The sequence below is a fragment of the Aquarana catesbeiana genome, linkage group LG04, assembly GCF_042186555.1.
Source record: "Aquarana catesbeiana isolate 2022-GZ linkage group LG04, ASM4218655v1, whole genome shotgun sequence".
NCBI lineage: Eukaryota > Metazoa > Chordata > Amphibia > Anura > Ranidae > Aquarana > Aquarana catesbeiana.
Window position 1 is genome coordinate 242,120,508 of NC_133327.1, and position 25,299 is coordinate 242,145,806.

Here is a 25,299-nt window from a genome sequence, read left to right on the forward strand (position 1 = left end):
GAGTGAGCTGTCAGGGTCAGGGACTGCAACTGCTTCTGGCCCCTGTATATATTACTCAGGAGGTTTTTTCCTCAACCATACTGTAAGTGAATTAGAGGAAATATTAATGGCCTTAATCGCATCTTCACAAAGTGGAAGAAAACGCATTAGGTCCCCTTCTACCACCCAGGACCCTCACACAGAGGAACTCTGGGAAAAGGGAGATGAATCAACCTCAGAGGACCGGGATGAGACTGATGAGTCCTCTGAGGAATCACATGGGGAAGGACCCTCTTCAGCTTCACAGGCTGAGAAATTGCTGGTGCATTCTCTTACTGAAATGGTCCGCTCCACATTTAAGTTACCCGTAATGGAGTCGGTTGAAAAACCCACATCCTGTTTGGGTTCACTGAAGCCTCCTCAAGCTGCACATGCTTTTCCTGTTCATTTCTTGCTTGAAAAGCTTATTTATTCTGAGTGGGATCACCCAGATAAACATTTTTTCCCTCCTAAAAAGTTTTCAATACTTTATCCTATGGAGGAAAAATTCACAAAGATGTGGGGTATACCGGCAATTGACGCAGCTATATCCGCTGTGAAAAAAAGTCTGACTTGTCCTGTTGACAACGCTCAAATGCTTAGGGATCCAACCGATAAAAAATTGGAATTCCTGTTAAAAAAATTTTTTTCCTTGGCAGGTTCAGTAGCTCAACCTGCAGTGGCGGCAATTGGAGTATGTCAGTCCTTGAGAGACCATTTGAAGCAGGTGCTCAAGGTTTTCCCTGAACAGCAGGCCCGGGAGTTAGCCAACCTGCCAGCGGCCTTGTGTTTTGCAGTTGACGCAATTATAGATTCTATCCTTCAGACCTCTTGCCTTACGCTTGGGTTGGTGCATATGCGTAGAATCTTATGGTTGAAAAATTGGTCAGCCGAAACACCATGCAAAAAACTCCTGGCTGGTTTTCCCTTCCATGGTGTAATGCTGTTTGGGGAAGATTTGGACAATTATATCCAAAAAATCTAAAGTGGGAAAAATACCCTTTTGCCAGTTAAGAAAAGGAGTAAACGTCCCTCATTTAAATGGGTTCTTTCTCCAGTGCCAGAGGCATCAGCCTCCAGGCAGTTGCGACGGCCTCCACCGTCAGGTTCAAGAGGAAAAACTCAGAGTCAACCCCAGGGACAAAAGAAGTCCTGGGGGAGAAAATCTACAAGACAGAACACTGAAGCCTTTTTATGAAGGGGTGCCCCTGATCATTTGAGTGGGGGGAAGACTGCTACAGTTCTCAAGGGTCTGGCAGGAGGATTTTCACAACAGATGGGTGGTCTCCACAATAACTCTAGGTTACAAACTAGAGTTCTGAGAATTGCCGTCTCCTCGTTTCCTCAGATCAAATGTTCCCAAAGACCCAGAGAAAAAGAAGTCTCTCTTTCAAGCGTTGGAGCGACTTTTGTCGCAAAAAGTAATCAAGGTGGTTCCCATGCAAAAGCAGGGATTGGGGTTTTATTCAAACCTTTTCATGGTGCCAAAGCCAAATGGAGATGTCAGACCCATCCGAGATCTCAAGGATCTAAACCGGTTCCTAAAAATTTATTCTTTTCGCATAGAGTCAATCCGATCAGTAGTCTCCATCCTACAAGGAGGAGAACTTCTGGCATCAATAAACATCAAGGATGCATACCTGCATGTACCTATTTTCCCCTTTCATCAGAAATTTCTGCGTTTCGAAGTGGAAAAACCTCATTTTCAGTTTGTAGCTCTGCCTTTCGGTCTAGCTACTGCACCTCGGGTGTTCACAAAGGTCCTGGCTCCGCCTCTGGCCAGATTAAGGGCCCAGGGTGTAACGGTTATAGCGTACTTAGACGACTTGCTCTTAATAGACCGCTCAGTAGCCCGCTTAGACTAAAGCTTGGTCACCACAGTCAACTACCTGGAATACCTAGGTTGGGTCCTCAACCTAGAGAAGTCTTCTTTAAAACTAGTAAGAAGACTAGAGTACTTGGGTCTGGTCATAGATACAACCCAGAAGAGGATGTTTTTATGCCAGGCAAAAATCAGTGCCATAAAGGAGCTGGTTCAGGTAGTTAGGGCAAAGAATGATCCTTCTATTCGCCTTTGTATGAGGTTGATGGGAATGATGGTGGCTTCATTCCAAGCGGTTCCCTATGCTCAGTTTCATTTGAGACTGCTGCAAAACAGTATCCTGTCTGCCTGGAACAAGAAAGTCCAGGCGCTAGATTTTCCGATGCGCTTGTCACCAATAGTGCGTCAGATCCTCAGTTGGTGGTTGGTACCCGAGAATCTGTGGAAAGGGAAATCCCTTTTACCAGTTACCTGGAAGGTGGTAACAACAGATGCCAGCCTTTCGGGTTGGGGAGCAGTTCTGGAAGAGACAACTGTTCAAGGGAAATGTTCCAAAACCAAGAGGACCTTACCCATCAAAATTCTAAAGATTTAGGTGGCGTACCTAGCTCTAAAGGCCTGGACATTCAGGTTGCAGGGTTGTCCTGTCAGGATCCTATCCGACAATGCCACAGCAGTGGCTTATATCAATCACCAAGGTGGCGCCAGGAGTCGTGCAGCCCAGGGAGAGGTGAACCAGATCCTAATCTGGGCAGAAAGCATGTGCCGTGCATATCTGCAATCTTCATTCCAGGGGTAGTGAACTGGCAGGCGGACTACTTAAGTCGCCAGCAGTTGTTCCCAGGGGAATGGTCTCTTCACCCCGACATCTTCCTGGCTATATGCCAAAGATGGTGGATCCCGGATGTAGATCTGTTTGCGTCCAGGTTCAACAACAAGATTGACAACTTTGTGTCAAGATCAAGGGATCCACTTGCATGTGGGAGAGATGCGTTGGTGACTCAGTGGCATCATTTCTCACTGATTTATGCATTCCCTCCTATTCTGCTGCTACCACGACTTCTTCGCATGATCAAGCAGGAAAAGAATTTGGTGCTTCTAGTGGCCCCAGCATGGCCCAGAAGATTTTGGTATGCAGAAATAGTGAAGATGGCGGTAGGGTCCCCATGGACCCTACCACCACGTCCAGACCTGCTATCGCAGGGACCAGTGTTCCATCCTACCTTACAAACGCCAAATTTAACCGTTTGGCTATTGAAACCCTCATTCTGAATAGTCATGGGCTTTCAGGCCCAGTAATTTCTACCTTGATTAATACAAGGAAGCCAGCTTCCAGAGTCATTTATTATAGAGTCTGGAAGGCATATGTCTCCTGGTGTGAATCCAGGGGTTGGCATCCCAGAAAGTATGTCATAGGGAGAATCCTTGCTTTTTTACAAATGGGGTTAGAGATGAAGCTGGCTTTGATTACTATCAAGGACCAGGTCTCGGCCTTGTCGATATTGTTTCAACGTCTGCTTGCTTCGCATTCTTTCGTCCGAAGCTTTATACAGGGAGTAACGCGGCTTAATCCACCGGTTAGAGCTCCCCATGAACCCCTGGGACTTTAGTTCTGTTGGCATTACAGAAACAGCCTTTTGAGCAGATACGACATATTCCCTTGGTCCTTTTGACAAGGAAGCTCATTTTTCTAGTAGCCATTTCTTCTGCAAGAAGGATATCAGAATTGGCAGCTCTTTCTTGTAAAGAGCCATATTTAATTATTCATAAGGATAGAGTAGTATTGCGTCCTCATCCTCGCTTTCTACCAAAGGTGGTTTCAGGTTTTCATCTAAACCAGGATATTGTTCTCCCTTCTTTTTTTCCAGATCCCTGTTCCACGGAAGAAAAGTCACTACATTCTCTGTATGTAGTGAGAGTGGTCAAAACCTATTTGGAAGCGGCTGCTCAGGTTTGCAAAACGGATGTTTTGTTTGTGTTGCCTGAAGGTCCTAAAAAAGGACAGACGGTGTCAAAACCTACCATTGCTAAGTGGATTTGACAGGTAATTGTTCAAGCTTATGGTTTGAAGAGGAAAGTTCCACCTTTTCAAATCAAAGCGCACTCCACCAGGGCTGTTAGTGCTTCATGGGTAGTGCACCACCAGGCTCAAATCTGCAGGGCCGCAACTTGGTCTTCAGTCCATACATTCACCAGATTCTATCAGGTGGATGTGAAAAGACATGAGGATATCGCCTTTGGGCACAGTGTGCTGCTGGCAGCGGTACAATGTCCTCAGGTCTGTTTGCACCCTACTTTTGTTGTATCTCCCATCCCTCAGATAGCATTGCTCTGGGACATCCCATCAGTAAATACTGTGGCTCTGTGTCCCGTGATGTACGAAAAAGAAAATGGGATTTTTATAACAGCTTACCTGTAAAATCATTTTCTTCGAGTACATCACGGGACACAGAGGTCCCTCCCCTCTTCTAATACACATATATTGCTTTGCTACAAAACTGAGGTACTCCCAGTAAGGGGAGGGGTTATATAGGGGGCTAAACTTCCTGTCTAGGGTGTGCCAGTGTCCATCACCTAGTGGTGCCTATATAACCCAACAGTAAATACTGTGGCTTTGTGTCCCGTGATGTACTCGAAGAAAAGGATTTTACAGGTAAGATAATATAAAAATCCTATTTTTAAGGTGTGTCTGTTACAAAACTAAGCAATTTACAATGAGCATATGATGAAAAATGCATATGTTGGGATTACCTTTAGTTAATATAAGGAAATCCAGGGTATAGACAGTGGAAATTATCAGTAATCTAGTTGTTTTTTTCATAATAGTTGAGCATGGCTCCACCCCTCTTCCACACCTCCTGCAGCCTCCAGGGGAAAAGAATCCCAAGCTCACCCTTTAGAGTTTATGCGCATATTTGGAAAATACACTAGATACACAAGCACAGCTAAACTCTGATTCAAAAAAGCCTCAGTCATTCGCTTGGATGGCAGACTGTACACACACGTGCAGCTCCCTGGAAATGGAAGAGCCCCAAGAATTTTCGCTAGGCATAGAAAATGCCTATAAACTCCTGTGTGCATGAACCTTTAAAGGAGAAGTCAAATTGCATAAAAAACTGCCATTTACACATACAGCTTTCACAGGACATAACCTCTGCTCATACATGTTTTCATTATATGTTGTTTGAATTTCCTGGTTAATGCCAGATTTACTTTGAAGTTGAATTATAAAATGGTAGACTTGATTCATATTTAAAATCTATGACAGAACATATTTTTTTGTCTCAGTAAAAAATGAAAGAAAAACAACTCTGTTTATAAGCTAAGCAAGTAGAGCAATAGACATTAGTAATTGGGCAGCATGCATTTCAGACTTCCCTGTAGACTTGCAGACTACAAAACTGCCAAATTGATCTGGGCTTTGTTCTTATTAGTCACCTACCTGGAACAAGCATTTAGGATGGGGCTCCATCACATAATTTCAGAGATTTCAGATTACTGGCTTTTCCCAGGTGAGTTACTCACTAGGCAGTTAAGACAGGATCAGGATGGCAACTTCCATATCCTTTAAGAACAAGTGAAAAATGGTAGCTCCTATATGTTTATTCTCAAACATCCCTTAAAAACCACTCCACAAAACTCCCCATAAAAACCCAAACTGGGAAACATGGTTATAAATTGCCACCAGCAGCACATAACAGATACTTCCAGGTGCCTGCAAGTGCAGTCAATTACCAGTTTAGTTCTCCTGGTGACTCTATTCTAGAAGCACTCTGGTAAAATGATCTATTGACCCAAATTTCTGCATCAAGACTATATTAGTAGGTAGTAGGAGGCTGGACCAAACTGCATTATCAATCCATCCCTATTTCACTGTGCAGTATTATTTCGCAGAATGAGACAGAACCATATTTTCAAGGACCAGGAAGCTAGCTTAAAATGTTTTCCACCTATTAAGGGTTGCTGTAAGATTAGAGACAGATGCTGTTTTATACAGTTGTTTAGGTTTTGTGTCTGCATTTGTAAAGTGTTCTGTAAATATCTTTCCATTTTGGATTTGATCTTATGGATCAGAAAATAATACTAAACCACACATCACACCAGAGAACCGTGGAAGCCCCAAACTCTTGGAAACTAACATAAACATCCTGAAGTTAAGCTTGGGCCCACCCCCATGCCTCCATATTTAATGCAAAGGCCATCCGTCATAACAGTTCTATCCTTGCTGCTTGTTACCCTGTGGATTGTGTGCAGCTCAACATGCAGCTAAACTCTTCTAACCTCCAATAAACCTTTTTATTGAAAAGAACAGGGTGGGGGAACAAGTAATAGACATTCAAAATGCATAAATAGTGTCTCTGCTAAAAGATCAAGTAGATACTGGGCCTGTACTCACCAGTGATGGTTCATGTGCCCAAGATGGTAGCCAGTTTCTTCTACAGGTATGGACATGCAGTTGGATCAAAACAGAGCTACACAAGTTTATGCACTTATATGAGGTTGTGCATTGTGGACACTAGGGGGATAGCAAGACAAGTTAAAGAAATAACCATAAACAATATTTAAACCCTACGTTGGAGGCATGAAAAAAATTATTGACCAACAAAGTGATGTGTGCAGGCCTGAGCATGACTGTAAAAATAAAAGTTGATAAGTGAATATTGCAGCACCTCAAGATTCAGGGCTTCTGCTGCACTCTGGAAGAGGTCTAACGGGAAAGGTGTAGGTACTTCTAGGTGGCTGTTTACTATGTTATATGTAAGTACTGGCTTGTTTTAATTAGCATTTATAGCTGCATCTAGTATTGTAAATACAGCCTGATCTCTTTTACATCTGTATTATATTTCTTGCGAAAAAATTATTACAACTGCATCACATATGCACTGTAAACACATCATAAATGCATTGCAAATACATATTAAACATGGTCTGTTTTCTCCTGAAAGTTTTTAAACACAGACAGTGATGTACTGTAGGTCCTTGTGTGCAGTGTCCACTTATAGAATGCCTACATCCAAAAGTGAAAATTCATAGGTGGACAGCATTTGTTGTACTGCACACCACACATTTACAAAACCAAATGCAGCGCACACTGAACAGAAGGGTTGCGTGCATTTTCTATTGGTCAAATCAGAGCACCATGTTATTCCTGATTTAGATTATTAACTAAACAATATCATTACCTTGGCATTTTCACCACCAATAATTATCTCTTGTGATTATATCAAGCCAAAAAATAAATCATTTTTTGTGTAATTGAATTGCTTATCACATATACTGTATGTGCAGTCTCTGGAAAAATCAAGCATATACACTGCTGACTGTTTATATTTCGATTACTTTTTCTCTGATCAAAATTCATGTTTGCAAGTGTGTCGTTTGTTATCTGTTAGTTTGCTGTCTGCTGTTTGTTAAAGCCAAATTCCAGGAATTATCTGTATTGCATACTTACAATGGTCCAGCTTGGCACAATGTGTCACAGTGTGCAAATGTCATAACTGATGGGCCTTCGGCGAAACTGAAAATTACCATGGCAGTTGGCATTACTACAGTGATAGCCACAGTCTTCTTAGTCCTGCTCAGGATTTTTGCAAGATGCTTCCCTTCTGCATCCAGAACACAGGGGTCTGTTGCTTGGCACTGCCACCATTCATAGAACGCCTTGTATTTTTTTTAGTAAATAAAAAATGTTCTCAGATGAGGTGGCGATTGTGATGTCACAACCTCTTTTTACCACCTGATCCAATAGAGAATGCCTTGCATTCATTGAAAAGATACAAGGCTTTCTTATCAGTGTTGATGGTTCCAAGCACCTGACTCCCTGTGTTCTGTGCACAGAGGGAAAGTTGCTCGCACAGAACCCGAGGGGGCCCTGGAAGCTTGCAGCTATCACTGTGGTAACTCTGACTACGTTAGTGATTTTCAGCTTCCCAACAGTCCATCAGACATGACATCTGCATACTTACATTGTGCCAAGCTGGACCAATATACATATACAATGCAGATCCTTCCTGAAGTACAGTTTAACTATTAAAATGTCAGTAAACTAAGATACATATTCAATATATGGCCTTTTTCTTCTTGCTGTGGTTACATTTTACTCTTCAAAATTTTGACTAGGTCATGAAGGTATGGGGTTAATGGAATTGGTTGATATCACACATTATTATGTTGTTGTTGTGGGCATTGCCATGCAAACAACACCTTGATCTAAGGTACAAGAGCCTTATTTTTTAAAATCACTGTGTCAGCTTGCTACGTGAAATACCAGATTGTGAAAACAGCACGCATACTGTAATGATAATTACTGTAATCAATAACCTATATATTTATGTCCACAGAAAACCATGTGGAATTCAAAACATATTTGATAAAATGGAAACCAGTGTTATGTGAGAATAATGAAAATGTTCCTGAAAGAAAAGCAACTGTTCAGGTGAGATCTCAGTGTACAGTACAGGAAACCTTTTATAATCCTGTAACCTCAGGGAAACATGGATAATATGATTGCATCTTCGCATAAAGGGCGGTATGTACCTCGAAGGCCCCTTTCACATGAGCCAAATCTCGTTGTTTATCAGCAGGGGATCCATCCACTGATCCCTTGCTGAGCTGAGCATAGCAGCCGGATGACAAGTCTGTGTCCAGTCTGTTCTATGGACAAGCCGATATAAATGGACAGGTTTTATGTTTCCATCCAACTGCCATCTGATCCCACCAGACAACAGGAACAAATCCCTTTCCGTTGTTTTTACCGGATCGGATCAGGAGTAGCCGGGTGTAAATAGACAGCATGGAGAGCCCAATTGAGTCTGCCTGATGAACAGACAGGCGGACCTGATCAGACTTCTTATGTGAAAGAGGCCTAACACAGAAGGTTTCAAAGCTTATTTTGCCTTCCGCCTACTTATCAGAAAAAAAAAAATTACCAAGCGCCCCCTGGATATCTACCTTCTAGAATAAACAGAAAGATGCAGTGACAAATTTGCGTTCTTTTATGTATCTATATTTCTACCTACAATATGTCCTTTAAAACATCTTACAGCTAACATAGAACAACTTACATGGAAATGTTTTTTGATGAGGGAAAGATGAAAGGAGATATACTTACCTGATCCGCAACTCCTCGCCGCACAAGACCGATCCCTTCAGCTCCTGCACTCTTGCGCTCTAGTGGTATTGAGTCCTGATGTCTTTAAGCCCAGAACAGCATCAATAGCCATGGAAGTGAATGCGCCAGGAACAGTCCTCCAATGGATCATGGCGAGTGCAGCTTACTGGGGGTAGTTCAGGTAAGTATAAGGGTTTCTCCACTGGACAAAATGAGTACCTAACCCTTGCAGTGCAGGCACAGCACCACTGCAACAGATAATTTTTGTATGGCCAGAGTTGGGCTTTAAGACCTGTCAGCAGACTTGACCACTGATCATTCATGACTTGCATTTAGAGATGCATCGATATATATCGGCCACCAAAATTTATTGACTGAAAACAGGGTTAACAGCGTTTAGGCCACTGAAAAAACGGTTGGGATTTGGCCACGATTTTACGGTGATTTTGCCACGATTTATATAGGTCATGTGAATCAAAAACCACATCAAAAAGTCAAAATATTTTTGATGCGTTTTTGCCACATTTTCAATGCATTTCAGTGGGGAGGTGTGTTACACCACAACCATAGTGCAACGGACCAGTGTGAAGACATGCATAGAATTTAAAGGTATGCATTTTTCTTGAGCTTTTCTTGTGCTTTTTTTAACGCAAAAGCGCTTAAAAAATTATTAGATTAAACATTATATATAAAAAATATATTTAGATTTTAAAAACTGTCCATTTTGGTTTTTGGCCAAGTGCATCCTGAATTTTCAGTTTCGCTTTTGGTCCAGAATTTTAGTTTTGGTGCACCACTACTTGCATTTTGTGTATTTATTTAGCAGAGAAAGTAATCACTACAATTTTAACTCTATTTTACACAACAGATGAAACATGTACAAACAGTTTTTTATAAAATCTCTTCTCTTTTCTTCTCTATGCTTCCACCACCCCCTTATTTTCGTTCAATGCCCTGACGCTGCTACTACACTCTGGATCCTTCCAGGGGGCATTGTTGCCCACTTTGGGAAGCACAGCTCTAACATATTGGTGTACACTTTAAACCATCTTAGAACAATCAATTTTCACCATCAAACAGGTGTGTAATTTCACAAAAAGGGTAAAGTCTTAAAGCCTAACTCTGGGAACGTTTAAAATTTTCCTTTGGAGTGGGGCAGCACCCACATTGCAGGGGTTAATTGTTTGCTTTGTCTAAGGGAAAGGAGAAACACTTTTGCTCACCTGATCCCCAACTGCTCTGGCAGATAGTGCTTCCTCATGCTCCGGCAGCGGACTGTCTTACAGCCCCATCACATCCAGTAAAGGATTATGGACCCTGCTTTGGTCTTGATTATTATTATTATACAGGATTTATATAGCGCCAACAGTTTGCGCAGCGCTTAACAAAATGAAGGCAGACATTACAGTTACATTATAATTTGGTACAAGAGGAATCAAAAGGTAATAGCTGTGGGGGATGAACTGATGGAGTAAAACAGTTATTAGTTAGAAGCAGGATAGGCTTCATTAAAGAAAAGGTTTTTCAGGGATCGTCTAAAGATGGATCGATTAGGGGACAGTCAGACAGATTGGGGTAGGGAGTTCCAAAGGATGGGAGAAGCTCTGGAGAAATCCTGGAGGCGAGCATGGGAGGAGGTGACAAGGGAGCTAGAGAGCAGGAGGTCTTGGGAGGACCAAAGAGAGCGGCTTCATTGGTATTTTGGGAATAGGTTAGTGATGTAGCTGGGGGCAGAGTTATGGATGGCTTTGTAAATTATTGTTAGTGCTTTGAATTTTATTCGTTGGGTGAGTGGAAGCCAGTGAAGGGATTAGCAGAAAGGGGTGGAGGACACTGAATGGTTGGTAAGGTGGATGAGTCTTGCAGCGGCATTCATTATGGACTGAACGGGGGATAGTCTATGTAAAGGTAATCCAATGAGGAGGGAGTTGCAGTAGTCGAGGCGAGAGATAACGAGGGAGTGAATTAAAAGCTTTGTGGTGTCATTGGTTAAAAAGGGGCGTATTCTAGAAATGTTGCGGAGGCTAAGGCAGCATGATTTGGACAGGGATTGGATGTAGGCCTGAAACGACAGTTCAGAGTCTAAGGTTCCCCTAGCACCCTGGCATGTGGGGGACGGACTGATAGATGTGCCATTGACCTTGACAGAGAAGGGGCAAAAAGTTGAAAACACAAACAGGTTGATTTGTTTTCCACTTCACCAACAAACAGCTAGCTGCTTTCTTCTCCTGAGCTACTGGTAGAGAGGCAAGAGTGTGTCAGAAAATAACAGTTTTGAAATTCTCCTAAAAATGTTAACGTTTACCTATAGGTACTGCAGGGACTACACTAATGCCCCGTACACACGGTCGGACATTGATCGGACATTCCAACAACGAAATCCATGGATTTTTTCCGACGGATGTTGGCTCAAACTTCTCTTGCATACACACGGTCACACAAAGTTTTCGGAAAATCCGATTGTTCTGAACGTGGTGACGTAAAACACATACGTCGGTACTATAAACGGGGCAGTAGCCAATAGCTTTTGTCTCTTAATTTATTCTGAGCATGCGTGGCACTTTGTGCGTCGGATTTGTGTACACACGATCGGAATTTCCGACAACGGATTTTGTTGTCGGAAAATTTTATAGCAAGCTCTCAAACTTTGTGTGTTGGAAAATCCGATGGAAAATGTGTGATGGAGCCCACACAAGGTCCTATCACACATTTTCCGTCGGAAAATCCGACCGTGTGTACAGGGCATTACAGTGTAGTTTATTATGTCTGCTTGTAATACCTGATTTTCAGCACAGCTCTCCATGAGCCTGACAGCTTCATCCGCCTTCTCTGAAGGACTTTTTGACGGACTTTCGACGGAGTTACGACGCAACGGACTTGCCTATGCATGATCACACCAAAGTCCAACTGATTTGAACGTAATGACGTACGACCGGACTAGAATATGGAAGTTCATTGCCAGTAGCCAATAGCTGCCCTTGCATCGTTTTTAGTCCGTCGAACTAGCAGACAGACGGACGGATTTTTTGACCGGACTCGAGTCTGTCAGAAAGATTTGAAACATGCTCTATTTCTAAAGTCCGTCTGATTTTTCAACAGCAAAGATCCGATGAAGCCCACACACGATCGAATTGTCCGTCGGATTCGTTCCGTCTGACCTTTGCTGTCAAAAAGTCTGGTCGTGTGTACACGGCATAAGCCATGCTTTTGACCCACCACTCTGATAAGCAGCTTCATAACCAATAGTGACGTTCAGTAGGCGAGGATGGATGGGCACTGTTGGTGACCAGGAAGCTGGCAGCGTGCATCAGCATGCCAGAGTTTGAGGCTCATGGGTTGTTTTGCTCTTAGATCTCTTCAGTCTTGCTTTAATAGATTGTAAAAACCAAAATGTACATGTTAATGCATGTTTAGTAATTCAAATAATTTTTAGATGCATTGCATTTTTATGAGACCCTATTTCATTTGACTTGAAAAATGCTGGTCAGTGCACCAAAACATGCAGCATGCACTAGATATATAAAGATATATTATATTGATGGCTATTGGCCCTGTTAAAACCAATAGTCTTTTCATTTTACCTGTGCAGTAGTGTAAAACGCATAAAAATGCATCTGATGCTATTGAGCCCTAAATAATTATTAATATATGCTATCAAAACCCTTATACATAAACTAACCTATAAGTTTGATGTTTATTGACACAAACTTCCTACTGGAAGAAATCAGAACTCAGTTTTGAGGAGCAATGTTTGTCTTGCTAGTACAAATTAGAAAATAAAAGAAAATGGTTGCCTTGAATAACATTTCTACTCCACATTTAATCACCTTCAATTACTAAACCAATAGCCCAGTAAGATAAATCAAGTTAAAACTAACATTGATAGATATCTTACATGTCATCATGATATGTATGCTTTGAATTTATTTTTGAACCTGTGAGAAGTGGATGTGCTTGTGACAGACCCGACAAGGACAGGGGCTTTTGGAAGGGACTGCAGGGTGGCCTCTTGCCTACTCACTATGGGCCCTGGCTTTTAAGGGAACACTACTCTTTTGGAGGTGTGTACCTGGGGGACCTTTGGAGTGGTCTCGCTTCAGATTCAAGTCCACGTTCTCCCAGAACACACAGACTCTGGGAACTGGAGGACCCAGATACATATTGGGGCCTCTATGCCCAAACCAGCAATGACTGCTTTAGACTGAGACTCAGAGCAGATGTTAATATGATCAGCTCAAAGCAACCCGATACTGGGGTCTCCTGCTATAGTCGATTTATTAAGGTGTTACGTGTCTTTCTGTTAAGTATGTCTCTCCTATTGAGTGCCTCCTAGGTGTGCATTCCCATTGTTAACTGAGTCGCCTATTGTTTCTGTCTGTCTGATCATCTCTTGGAGAGGAGATTAATATTGTGACCACTGTACCTTGTTATCAAACCAGTGTGGGATGTTTATGCTTATGATAGTGTGTAATGTACTTTGTATCCAGGGATGTGGGCTTGATGCCGAACAGTCTGAGTGGGCACTGAGTCATCTAGGTGGCTAGTTGTTTAATTAGCGTAATGTTTATGTAGCAACGTCTTTAGCCTCCTCCAGTCTAATGAGAACCTTCAGGGCCAAAGATAGCTGACATCCTTCTGTATGTGGTGGGTTGTGAGGCATAGTGGGTACAAGGTGGATAAAGTTATTGGGCGCCAGACACTTCTTGGATGTAAAAGAGGTTTTATTTCTCTTAACAGTCCTTTTTATATTTTGAGAGGGAAAGAGGGTTAGGGCCAGGACACCCTTAAGCAGTTGCAATTTCAATTGGCAGACTCTGAGACTTCAATAGGAGGACAGCCGTACAGGGAAAGGCCCCCAACAAGGCACCACATCTGCATGTGCAGGATTGCTGTCTCCTATGGCAACAGTCTTTAACAGTTCCTAACACAATTCGTTACAGTTCTCTTTGCTTCACTACAACTTCTACTTGTAGTTCTTCAGCCCCTTGAGCTCCTGGTCTCTCACTGAACCCTCTGATTCACTGACTCTCAATCCCTGGAGCTCCTCAAAGCTTTGCGGTGGTATCTCCCTCAAGCATCACCCACGCTTTCCTGCTGGGTTCCTAGCTTGGCACTCCAGATACTTCTCAAGCTTCACCCCTGTTAACCGGCTCGTTCCCTGGCTTGACTCACAAGGCTGCTCTGCAAGCATCACCTCTGTTAGGGCCCCTGACTTGATCACTGCCAGAAGTTTCCCGATTCTCCACCGTGCCTGTTCGGTGAGAATGCTGCCTCGGTACTTGCTTCAGTTTCTCACTGTGGTCCCTGGTAATAAGGTGATTGGTCCCTTAGTGGCGACAGCTTCCCTTCTACCTCCAACCTTGACAAGTTCTTTCGGCCGGCAGAACATCACTTCTGGTTGGACTGCAAGTCACAATCCCAACCCTGCGCTGCCCTCTTACTTCTGGATAGGCCCTCACACAGCCTGGCAGCCAGATGCCCCTGGGATAGGCCCAATCTCCGGGCTAGCAGTCCAGGGCATACGACTCACTTCCACCCAGACAACCATCCAGGTGGTACAGAACATAGATCACCTGACCTCACCCGAATATATAGGTTCTCCCAGCAGGCCAAGGGATTAGATACCCCATATACCCATAACCTGATCTTGGGTTGCTCTTCTCGTATCTAGTACCACCAAGTACCCCGCCACCTAGCGGTAGAAGAGAAAAGTGCAACCAGGCCAAATTTAGGGAGAAATCAATGGATCCCTAGCAATTGACCAGGGTAACTACTACTGGCAAGGCAATTTGTGAGAAGCTCCTTGACTAAAGGGCACTACATCTATGATGGCTGTTCCTTAGCTATGTTAATTATATTCCTGTTTACAGTTTGTAGATAAAGCCCAATTTTTTTTTTTTTTAGTTTGAATAAAGTGGGATTGTGTTAAATCCTTCTTTGGTTTATTTTTTGCTGTCTTGGCCCCTGACAAAACATGAAACAAAAGGAAATTTCTATTAAGTGAGAGAAATCCTCTCATAGACCATTGTCACAGGAACAGGTGTTTCCTTTGGAAGATTTTACCCCACCCTTTGTTCTGGAGACAAATCTAAAGTTTATTTTCTTGTCTTTAAAATATTTTAAATTTGTGAAGTTGAATCTCTGAATAAATCAGATATTAAAGAATCTTTGCTTCTGTGAGGGCTAGCGCATTTTAAATCCCTGTTACATTCCTGTCTAGGCATGGCAGCGAGTGTCACAGACATTTCTAGAAGCTCAGAACTGCAAAAGCGGATGATGTAAATGTGTGTGTTTCCAACAAAACACATGGTGGTGGCTGCTGTTTGTGTGTTAGGGGTCAAATGCAGAGTTAACTTGCACCAGTGAGGATTGCTCTCAGTCTGCTGATGCTTAGATTGTCCTGTGAGCTGGAAAATCTCTGCCCTGGTAAGGCTGAAAGCAGAGAAGTTAGTTCTTTTATCCATTACACAGGGAGTTGGGTTTTGAGTAAAACTGACTTAGGACAAATTCACATTAGAAAGGACAGCTGCTGGAGCGCTTTACCTTTCCGGCAGCTGTCCATTCCTGACTGCGGTAGGGGGCAATGTAGTGTGCGATTCAGGGCATCATACAGCTCCCTTTTTTGTTTTTGCACAAAACTTTATTTGAAGTGTACAAATGTATACTTCATGTCACTGTAGAGCAACGCGATGCTGTGCAAGTGGTTCTGTACAGTGCGCTATGATAACATTTCAGCATACTGCGTTTTATCACTGCACGCTGCAGTGCAGCTCCAGGTTCCTTGCTGTAACAGTCGTTTTACGATGCAGTAAAACACTGTCACTGCACTATATGTGAAGTTACCCTTAATACCCTGCTACAAACCCCAAACAACACAAAAACAATACTTTTTTTTTTCAATATTACAAAAAAATTCTATTACTGAATTTGTGTTTTTCCTGGAGATCGCTTTTAAATTAAGGCCTCATGCACACTGGACATTTTTTGATGTTTTTACAGCAGCTGTTTTTGGCTGTAGACATTTTTTACTACAGTCATTAAACTCTCCATCATGTTATCCTATGTGTCCATGCACACATAGGCTGTTATTAGCAGTTTTGGGCAGTGCCATTTTTGAGCAGTAAAAACAAAAACAAAACTAGTAGGTTCTGAGAGACGTTCTCCAGCTATAAAAATGCTCTAATGCTGATAAACGTCGATAAACACTCAAAAACGTCGCTCACCAGGGTTTAACATTTTTGATCCATTGAAAAAATAAATAAAAAATAAAAAATAAAATTTTTTCTTAAAAAAAAAAAAAAAATGCTAACACGGAAAAAAGTTAATAAACGCTAAAAAACGCTATTGCAAAAACGTTGAAAAAAGTTGAAAAACTCACTACAAAGCTACTGACTTTTTTTAACGTTATTTTAACGTCCAGTGTGCATGAGGCCTTAAAGTGCAATGAAAAGATAAGTCTTAATATTTATTTATTATTTATAACAAGTCATTAAAAATGAATGTATTGTTCCAAATTGTCTGAGAAATATCTAGAATTGCTATGTAAACAAAGCCAGTAGCTAGCTTTCATACATAATTCACTTGAAAAAAAATATATAATGTATTATACTCTGAGTAAAAAACACTTTTTTCCTGATGCATACACTAATCCTATGGGACTTGAGTTTATTGAGAACTTTTGGATTTCTCGTTGCAGGGTTCAAACTTTGTCATTTCTGGGCTCCTGTTTGCATGCAAGTATAAAGTAACAGTACGGCCATTCACCCTTCAGGCATCATCAGTCGAAGAGATGACATTTGTAAAGACACCAAGGTGCAACAACATGAAAGTTAAAAACCTGAAAGATGCACAGTGTCCAAGACAGGGTGAGTGACCATTAAAACAAAGGCAATATCTAAAACATATTAACAGTGTGTTCAATCTGTCAGAGGTGAAGTATTCAAAGTTCTATTAAAACCTGCCAAAAAGTCAACATGTAAAAAGGCATGAAATTACTGTCTGCAATATTAATATTTTGACTTAAACATGTCTAGCATGTGTATATAACAGGTACACTTTCAGGGCCATATTACAATGGCGGTTCTGCCACTAGCAACACCTTTCCATTGGCCGATTCACTGATATGAAGCTGCCACTTTAGCTAATGGATGTCACTTCATCACTGGCCAAAATGCTTCTGAACCTCTATCGCTAGCGAGAGAGCTGTGCTGAAATAAATCTCGCTAGTTTGGGCAGAGACAGAGTGATGCCATAAGGGAAGGTGAATTAAGTTTTACACAGTTCTATTGGTGGTTGCCAGCGATAAAGCCACTAGTGAACCAAGGCCCTAACACTGCTTAAGTTTCATATTTAAGGCTGGGTTCACACTATCTTCGCATGCGGCTCACAGCAGGGGTCTGGTGCGTCCTGGTTCACCATTTCAGGCCCAATTTCGGCCTGAATTCGGACCTGAAAACGGACCAAAAGACGCACAGGCCTCCTGTGCAAATTCGCACCGGAGCCGCAGTGGAGATGTGTGAACCAGCTCTATAGAGAGCCAGTCAAAATCTTCTGCTATTCTGAACTGGATGCGGTCAAGCCACATCCAATTCGCAATAGTGTGAACCCAGCCTAAAGTATACTTCTCTTGCTATAGCATAAACTTGCCTCAATAAAGAGCACCAAGTGTCATCTCTGTCTGTTGCCTTATTCCTCTGCTATCAGCATGAATCACTTCTGACAAGTATTCCTGACACCAAGAGAAAAAAAGGTAACAGGGGAGGGATCTCCAGTCCCTTCTCTTCAATCAGCTCTCCTCACTGAGCTCTGCAGAGTGTAACTCTCTGCCCCCTTATTTCTGACATCTCAGACAAGCGTTATTAATTCTGGACTTTGAAAGGCTGTAGAAAAGAGAGGGTTGCAAATAAAGAGGTACAACTTATGTAGGAGGATTAAGAGAAAACATGTTTTTAATATTTCTGGGTACAAGAATCCTTATTCCTTGAAATCTTTTTTAACTGACCGCTCTGGGCCCATTCACACCATCATGTTATAGTTGGTAAATTTTGTTATGTGTGTAGTACACTGCCAAAAAGTGCTACTTGTACCTTTTTTGGTTTATTAGGCAGTCCATTTAAAATAAAGGACCGCCTTTAACGCAATGCACATTATGTGCAGCATAAAATATTTTACTGCAAGTAATGCGGCTTAAAAATGTGAATGGCCCCAAAGAAGAGGTCATCTAGGGCCTGACACATCATTTCTGATTCAGATTTACAGTATGTGTTTATATCCTTCTCAAAGTATATGTAAACCCAATAACTAAATTCTCATATAAGCTTTAGGGCTTGTGTCGATGGGTTTTTTAAAGCAGGGTTTGCATTCATAGACATGTCTATTGATATGCAAAAAAGGCTCCAAACAACTACAGGTCAAATGCACCTGTTGATGAATTTGACATAATCTCAGAGAAATCCAAAACTGATGCCATACTGATGTCATCTCAAGCCCAATGGTGGTTAACACTCTGTATTTACCATTAAAACTTTAAAAGCTTTGACTAGAGTAGGGAAAGTTAAAGAGTAGATGAAGAGGGAAAGAGCAGGGGAACCCTTAGCAGGTTATTTTTTACTGTCTGTGTCCTGCCGGGAAGGTTTCCCTTCACTTCCTTTTCTGGAGACACAACAGGAAAAGAGAGAAATTCTCCCCCAAGCTAAAAGAAATCCAATCTTAGTTGTCACCGAGACATTTGTCCCCATTGGATGATTTACCATGCCTCTTGTGACAACTTCCTTACTGTATCCAAAACTAAAAAAAAAGAAGCTGGAGACCACAAGCTGCTGTTTGTAACACATATTACACAGTCATGCTTTATTGCTTTAACCATCAGGAAACCTGCTTGGAAAATGCCATGCAGCCATAACAGCTCAACAGAGATGCAACAAAGGATGAAAAAATATGAGAAAACAATTCTTTTATTTGAAATAACCAGACCATAACAATATTATTTTGAAATGTGCAGATTAATACCTTGTTGTTTTATGTCCAGTTCTGAAACAGGCTTTATATCTGTAACTCTAGGTCGCCATCGTCTGTCCAGAAATGGGATTCAAAAAACAGAAAAATTAACTGCTGCCTTTCATAAAGTAAATGGCAAAATTCAAGGGGAATTTCAATGGCAAGCCTTTCAAAAAGTCCCAACGCAAAACCTTACTGGCTTCCTGTTCAGCTGGGCAGAGATATCAGGAGCTACTGCAGTTTACAGTACACAGATACTACCAGCTGTAAGTACTGATTGCAGATTAAGATTAAAGTGATTGTGAAGCCTAATTTTTTTATTAACATAAAAAAGATAATATACTTGCCTGCTCTGTGCAATAGGATTGCACAGAGCGGCCCCTTACCTCCTCTTCTGGAGTCCTCTGCTGGCACTGCCTGCTCTTCCTCTCCTGATTGTGCCCCCATAGCAAGCCTGGTGCTTTGAGGGCACACGTGCAGACGTGCTCCTGAGCCGGGCTGTGTGCGTCCATAGAGACACAAAGCACAGCTCGACCCCCCCCGACATGATTGACTGACAGCAGCAGGAGCCTATGGCTCCCATGCCGCTTAAGTCTCTTGTGATGCTAGAGAGAGAACCTGTAGCCAGATAAGTGTTTGGGGGGGGGTTAGGGGGAACAGTTAGTGAGGACTTTTTTACCTTAATGCAGGGAATGAATTAAGGTAAAAAAAAAAAAAAAAACTCTTAGACTTTAGAACCACTTTAAGAGGATAATAAAGGCCATAAATAGCTAAGTGCTATTTGGCTGGGAATGACCAAGAAGTGATGTCAGGGGACAAATGCTGACTATGCCTAGGAGTACTGAAGGTGCTAGAATAGGCTAGCCATAGGTTTATGGACATTAAGAATCTGTGCATCCCTTTCAGCTGTTCCAGAAAAACCTAGATACATTTTGAAATTGAATATTTGCCAACCTAAAACATCTTTTTGGGGTTCAGTGGTCCTGGAAACCTATACAGACATAAACATTGCTATTTTAAATGGCAATATTCTGGCTGCAGAGTATAATAATGTTCTAGATTACCGTTCTATAACATTGTATTAACAAACCTAAAAATTATTTTACATGACAGTAATTCACAGGCTATGTGTTACAGGACTTTGCCCGTGTGGTTATTGAGAACCTGAAACCATCAACGTTCTACCACATTAAGTTGAGAGCAATCTACAGCAATCAAGAAGAACTGTCTATAGAAAAAACATTCAAAACGCCCATATTTAGATGAGGTTAGTTAACCAAAAAGGGTGGATTCAGACTGGTTGGTTGGAATATGGCACAAAATAATTATAAATCTCTTTTTATTTCTTTTATACGTGATCTCATAATCTCTGTTCTCAGCTGCATAAGGGCCTTAGAGAGGTGGGGGTGGAGAAATAGCAGCATACTAATCTTTCCAGTGAATGGCGATGCAGGGGGATGGGGGGATAAGTGTCAGCACAAGTCTGATCATTGGAGGACAGGAAGTCTGTTCTCCTAGCACAGCCAGAAAACTGAGATGGATATGCTCTCATGCCTAGCGTGGCCAGTTTTTATTAGTAAAGCAGGGGGACAGGCAGGATCACAGGGTATTTCACACAAAGGAAGCAATACAAAGAGAATAGGATACTTTTTATCACATGTACATGGTTTAAGAGACACATATCAGGAATATGAAATGTTGGGGCTAACATATTCTATAAGCTTGGCAAAATAAATATATTATGAGACTATATTCTAGTTGGGCTTTGTTCATCCAACCATGCTATAAATCTAGAGCCTCATACCAACACAGAGCCAGGTGTTGCCTACTGCTACCATTGCTGCTTTGAACTACTACAATTGCTTTCCGAACCTGTGTAGAAAATAATTGTGCTACATCATGCCAAGAATTCTATATTTTGAGCTAGCCCTATGGTAAAGGAATGCTTTTTTTGTTTGTTTTAGCTCTGTCCACTATTCTAAGAGGAACCCACTGTTTTTGAATTGTGATGGAAGTTATATAATGTAAATGCTTTCTGTTTTAAAAATCCTCTACTGTGTTTTGCTCTGGCTTATTAGATGGCTTTTTGGTTCTTTTTATCATTTCTTTTGTACTTTTATTTTTTTTTTTGTGCTCACTTTCTCCCCATGTTGTTCAGGTTATTCTGGAAAACATAAAAAAAGAATCTGAGACTGATTCAAGTCTCCCTGGAAATGAGTAACACCCCTTTTACACTGAATGCGGCTTTGAAATTGCGCTACTTCAGCGCGATTTCAAAGGCGCCGGTCACTGCGATTTCATGTGCGGCTTGCCGACATCTGTGCAACTTCATGCACAGATGTCTATGCAAGTTGTACATATAATCGCCAAAAGCCCATTTTATCATAGTTTTGTGTACTTTTTTGAGGTACACTAGTGTGACCCTCTCTTTCTCTCCATGTTGTTCAGGTTATTCTGGAAAACAAAAATAGTGCAGGAACCTTTTACAAATTGGAGTTGGAGTCATTAAGGGTGTTTGTTAAAATTGTTGCTAAACATGTTATTTGCACTCCAAACTGTGGAATGTTTCCTCATGCTTTGCCACAACTCACAACATTAATGTAGCATAGTGGTTAGTAAGGACATTTTTTTATCATGTTTTAAAAGTGGGCTATTCACCAATAAATAAAAGCGCGATTGCAATTGTAATATGTAACCAAGCCTAAAGTTGGCCATAAATACACTATATTGTCAAAAGTATTGGGACACCTGCCTTTACACGCACATGAACTTTTATGGCACAACAAAGCTCTTAATTCACTTGGTGGTCATCTCTCGCCTCAACTACGGCAACTCCCTTCTCAGTGGCTTACACTCTACATAGTCTATCACGTCTTCAATCCATCATGAATGCTGCTGCCAGACTAATCCACCTTACCAATCGCTCTGTGTCTGCTACCCCTCTCTGTCAATCCCTCCACTGGCTTCCGCTCACCCAAAGAATTACATTCAAAATACTGACAACTGCTTACAAAACCATCAACAATTTAGCCCCCAGCTACATCACTAGCCTAGTCTCTAAATACCAACCTACTCGTTCTCTTCGTTCCTCTCAAGACCTTCTGCTCTCTAGCTCCCTCATCACCTCCTCCCATGCTCACCTCCAGGACTTTTCCAAAGCCTCTCCAATCCTATGGAATGCCTTACCCCAATATGGCCACTTATCTCTTATTCTATTAGCTTTTAGACGATCCTGGAAAACCCTTCTCTTTAGAGAAGCCTATCCTACCCCCACCTAACAACTGTATTTTCATTTTCTCCATCAGCTCACCCCCCACAGTTATTACCTTTTGTTTCCACTAGACCCTCCCTTCTAGATTGTAAGCTCTAACGAGCAGGGCCCTCTGATGCCTACTGTATTGATTTGTATTGTAAGTGTACTGGATAAAGGGAAAAAAACTGCGCTCAGTCACAATAATATTGAAGCAATTATTAAAAAATAAACTAAAATGATAAAAAATAATATTAAAAGAGTCCAGTATGCATCAGCTGTGGGATATACACAAACAATGATATGGAAAAGAGAAGCTGCGCTGCTTGAAGGTTTTTATCAAACAATTCCTTGTAGATAACAGGTTTTCAATGACAGTTCAATTGTGATTGTAAACAGACACCAACGTGAGCTTATTCAAACAAAACGTGCCACCACCTTAAGAAAAAGCTGCTTACCAGCTGGCAAGCAAAACCGGGCAGATGGCATAAACACAGCCAGGGCCTTTGCTTGTGCAGAGGATCATCTGGTAAGCTGTAATTTGAATGGCTGAATAGATGTTCCAACCGCTCCTGGCCCGTAGGACTCGGAATCAGAGGCCCAGTACCCCCGCCTTTTCAACTGTTTGAACTGGCAAACATTAGATCTTTATTCAAATAGTGCCTCAAGCAGTGTGACCGCACAACTAAGTTTGGTCCACATAAGCTTTTGAACCACTGCTTGCACACTGATACCAGCAATCACCATCTACTGCAAAAATAGATAGTTATTAGTCAAACTCGATAAGCTCAACACGTTTTGTGGAATTCCGATTCCATTTAAAGGAATAGAAAATACATACATCAAACAAAAAGCTTTCAGGATTCTGAAAGCTTTGTATGCGAAATATGTATTTTCTAGTCCTAGAACATTTCCCTCGTGCCTATTTACACCTGTTCAAGAGATAGGAGGTCCTGAAGAAGCTGGAATTCCGTGAAACACATCAACCTTATCTCTTGAGTTTGACCAATAACTATGCATTTTTGCAGTGGATGATGATTGCTGGTATCAATATGCAAGCAATTGTATGAAATAAATAGTTATATATATATTTAATTGGTAGAAATAAAAAAAATGTATTTTTATAACATTTATGTTTTATTGTGTGTTCACTGGAGGGGTATTTCAAGCCCTATTATTTACATTTTTTCTAAATATGAGCTTTCACTAGTTTAAAAGAATATGATGCAATTCAGCTACACCTCTCCTATGCATATAATCAGAAGAGTTGTGGCTACACTTTATCGTATTCTATAAACGATTATCTTAGCTTGATCAGGAAACATGCCTCATATGACGTCCTGTCATCCCTTTAGACATGCATGTTCCTCCCTGCTGGCCTCTGCTATCGGGTCTTATAGAATGTAATCAAGCAACTGATCAACAGATTGCATAGCTAAAGTCAGCCAACAGGGAGGAGCAGGCATGTCTTAAGAGGGATGCCAGGAGTCTGCCCTTAATATAACGCAGGGCTCAGAGCTTCGTCACATGCTCAGACTAATTTCTGCCCTACTATTGGATAGTGAGGTTCAAAAGTATATGCGCTACATCATCTGACAGCATGATAAAAGAGGCGAAATAGATGGTATTTGAGCTTGGTGAAATTTTGGGATTTATAGTTAGGTATTGTTAGGTTCTTATATAATGCTCACATGCAATAAATAGCTCTAATGGGATTTTATACACTTTAACTACACAGGCAACAAATATACATACAAACCTGGCAGAGGTTCTAATAATTTTCTACTGTATTCAAAACTTAAAGTGACACTATATGATAAGGCAGTGTATGTTGATTGCCGTCATGTGCACTGCTCCATGCACATTACAAATTCCTAGTCCATACTCCATCTCAGGAGCAAGTGGCCACATTCCTACATACAGTGAGACAGTGGAGAATAAATGTAGCCACCCTCCAACAGGGAATTGAATCACATCAGCAAGAGAGAAATTTGAAGATTTGGTAGAGATCAAGAGCAAAAGGAAGATACTTTTTTGAGTTAAGAATACACAGATGATTAGATTTTTTTTTTTCATCAAATCAGAGTTTATCTTTACCTTAAAATGTAAGCTTTATCACCATTTAATTATATGATTTAAGTTTGTTTCCTCTTTTTTCAGGTACATGACAGGCTGACATAATGAATGTAACCATATATTATGAAAGGATATGAGATGACATCCTAAACCACCACAAAAATAAAAGAATTTATTGTCCTGCTAATTATTGCTTCCACTTCACCTATTGCAAATAATTGTTGCAAGAATCCAGACATCTGAGTTATTTTATAGCCGTCTTAGATTTTATTTATACAGAACATTTTAAGTTATCTTGATAATGCATTTTGTGTAAAAAATATGTTATTTTTGTTGTATTTATATCTTATAAATTATTTAAAGGAAAATTGTCTTGGTTTGGGAAATATATATATTTTTTATATAAATGATTATGTGGGCCAGAAGATCACTAATTGGGACCTGTGGTAGAGTATGGCCTCATGCACGGATGTTTTCATGCATAAAATATGCCTCAAATATTTCCCAGACACACACCAATAAAGCAAATCACAAAACAAATGAATACAACATGGCTTCAGCTGGCTCTTCACCCACCAGCAAAGCCCCTCTAACATATTTCACCCATATTTGGCTTAATCATTGAGGCCTCTATGATTAAACCCTATATGGATGAAACATGTTCGAGGTGCTTACCTTATGGGTGGAAAGCCAGTTGAAGCCATTTTGTGATTCACTATATTGGTGTGCGTTCCTGGGAAACATTTGTGGCTATATGTGTGGACTTGATGTGTTCTTATCAGTGACCCAGGACCCAGCAGCTATGTTCGAATTGGCCGCTGTATCTGACAGGAGTATGTGAGTGATTCAGCTTACATAAAATATGCTCAATTTGATTTTCGGGTATCTGTATCAATTGGAACAAATCAATGCTTTTTCCCCTTTGCAGTTCTCTACCCCTTATAGACACAAATACCCCCTTGAAGTGGGTAGGTGAGTTTACATACTTATGAGTAAGGGTAGGTGGTGAGTTAAAGGGGTATCTAG

The 25,299-nt window shown here is 41.2% G+C and overlaps 1 protein-coding gene across 1 annotated transcript in view; it reads left to right on the forward strand.

Moving 5' to 3' along the window:
- Positions 1-24,529, forward strand: part of LOC141141473 (anosmin-1-like) — a 55,310-nt gene extending 30,781 nt beyond the window's left edge. Inside the window, exons 10-14 of the mRNA XM_073629098.1 lie at positions 8,182-8,276; positions 16,648-16,816; positions 19,011-19,213; positions 20,085-20,214; positions 24,358-24,529. Coding sequence (XP_073485199.1) covers positions 8,182-8,276; positions 16,648-16,816; positions 19,011-19,213; positions 20,085-20,213 — 596 coding nt within the window. The 3' untranslated portion in view covers position 20,214; positions 24,358-24,529. The remainder of the gene's footprint in view (positions 1-8,181; positions 8,277-16,647; positions 16,817-19,010; positions 19,214-20,084; positions 20,215-24,357) is intronic.
- Positions 24,530-25,299: the final 770 nt, after the last annotated feature.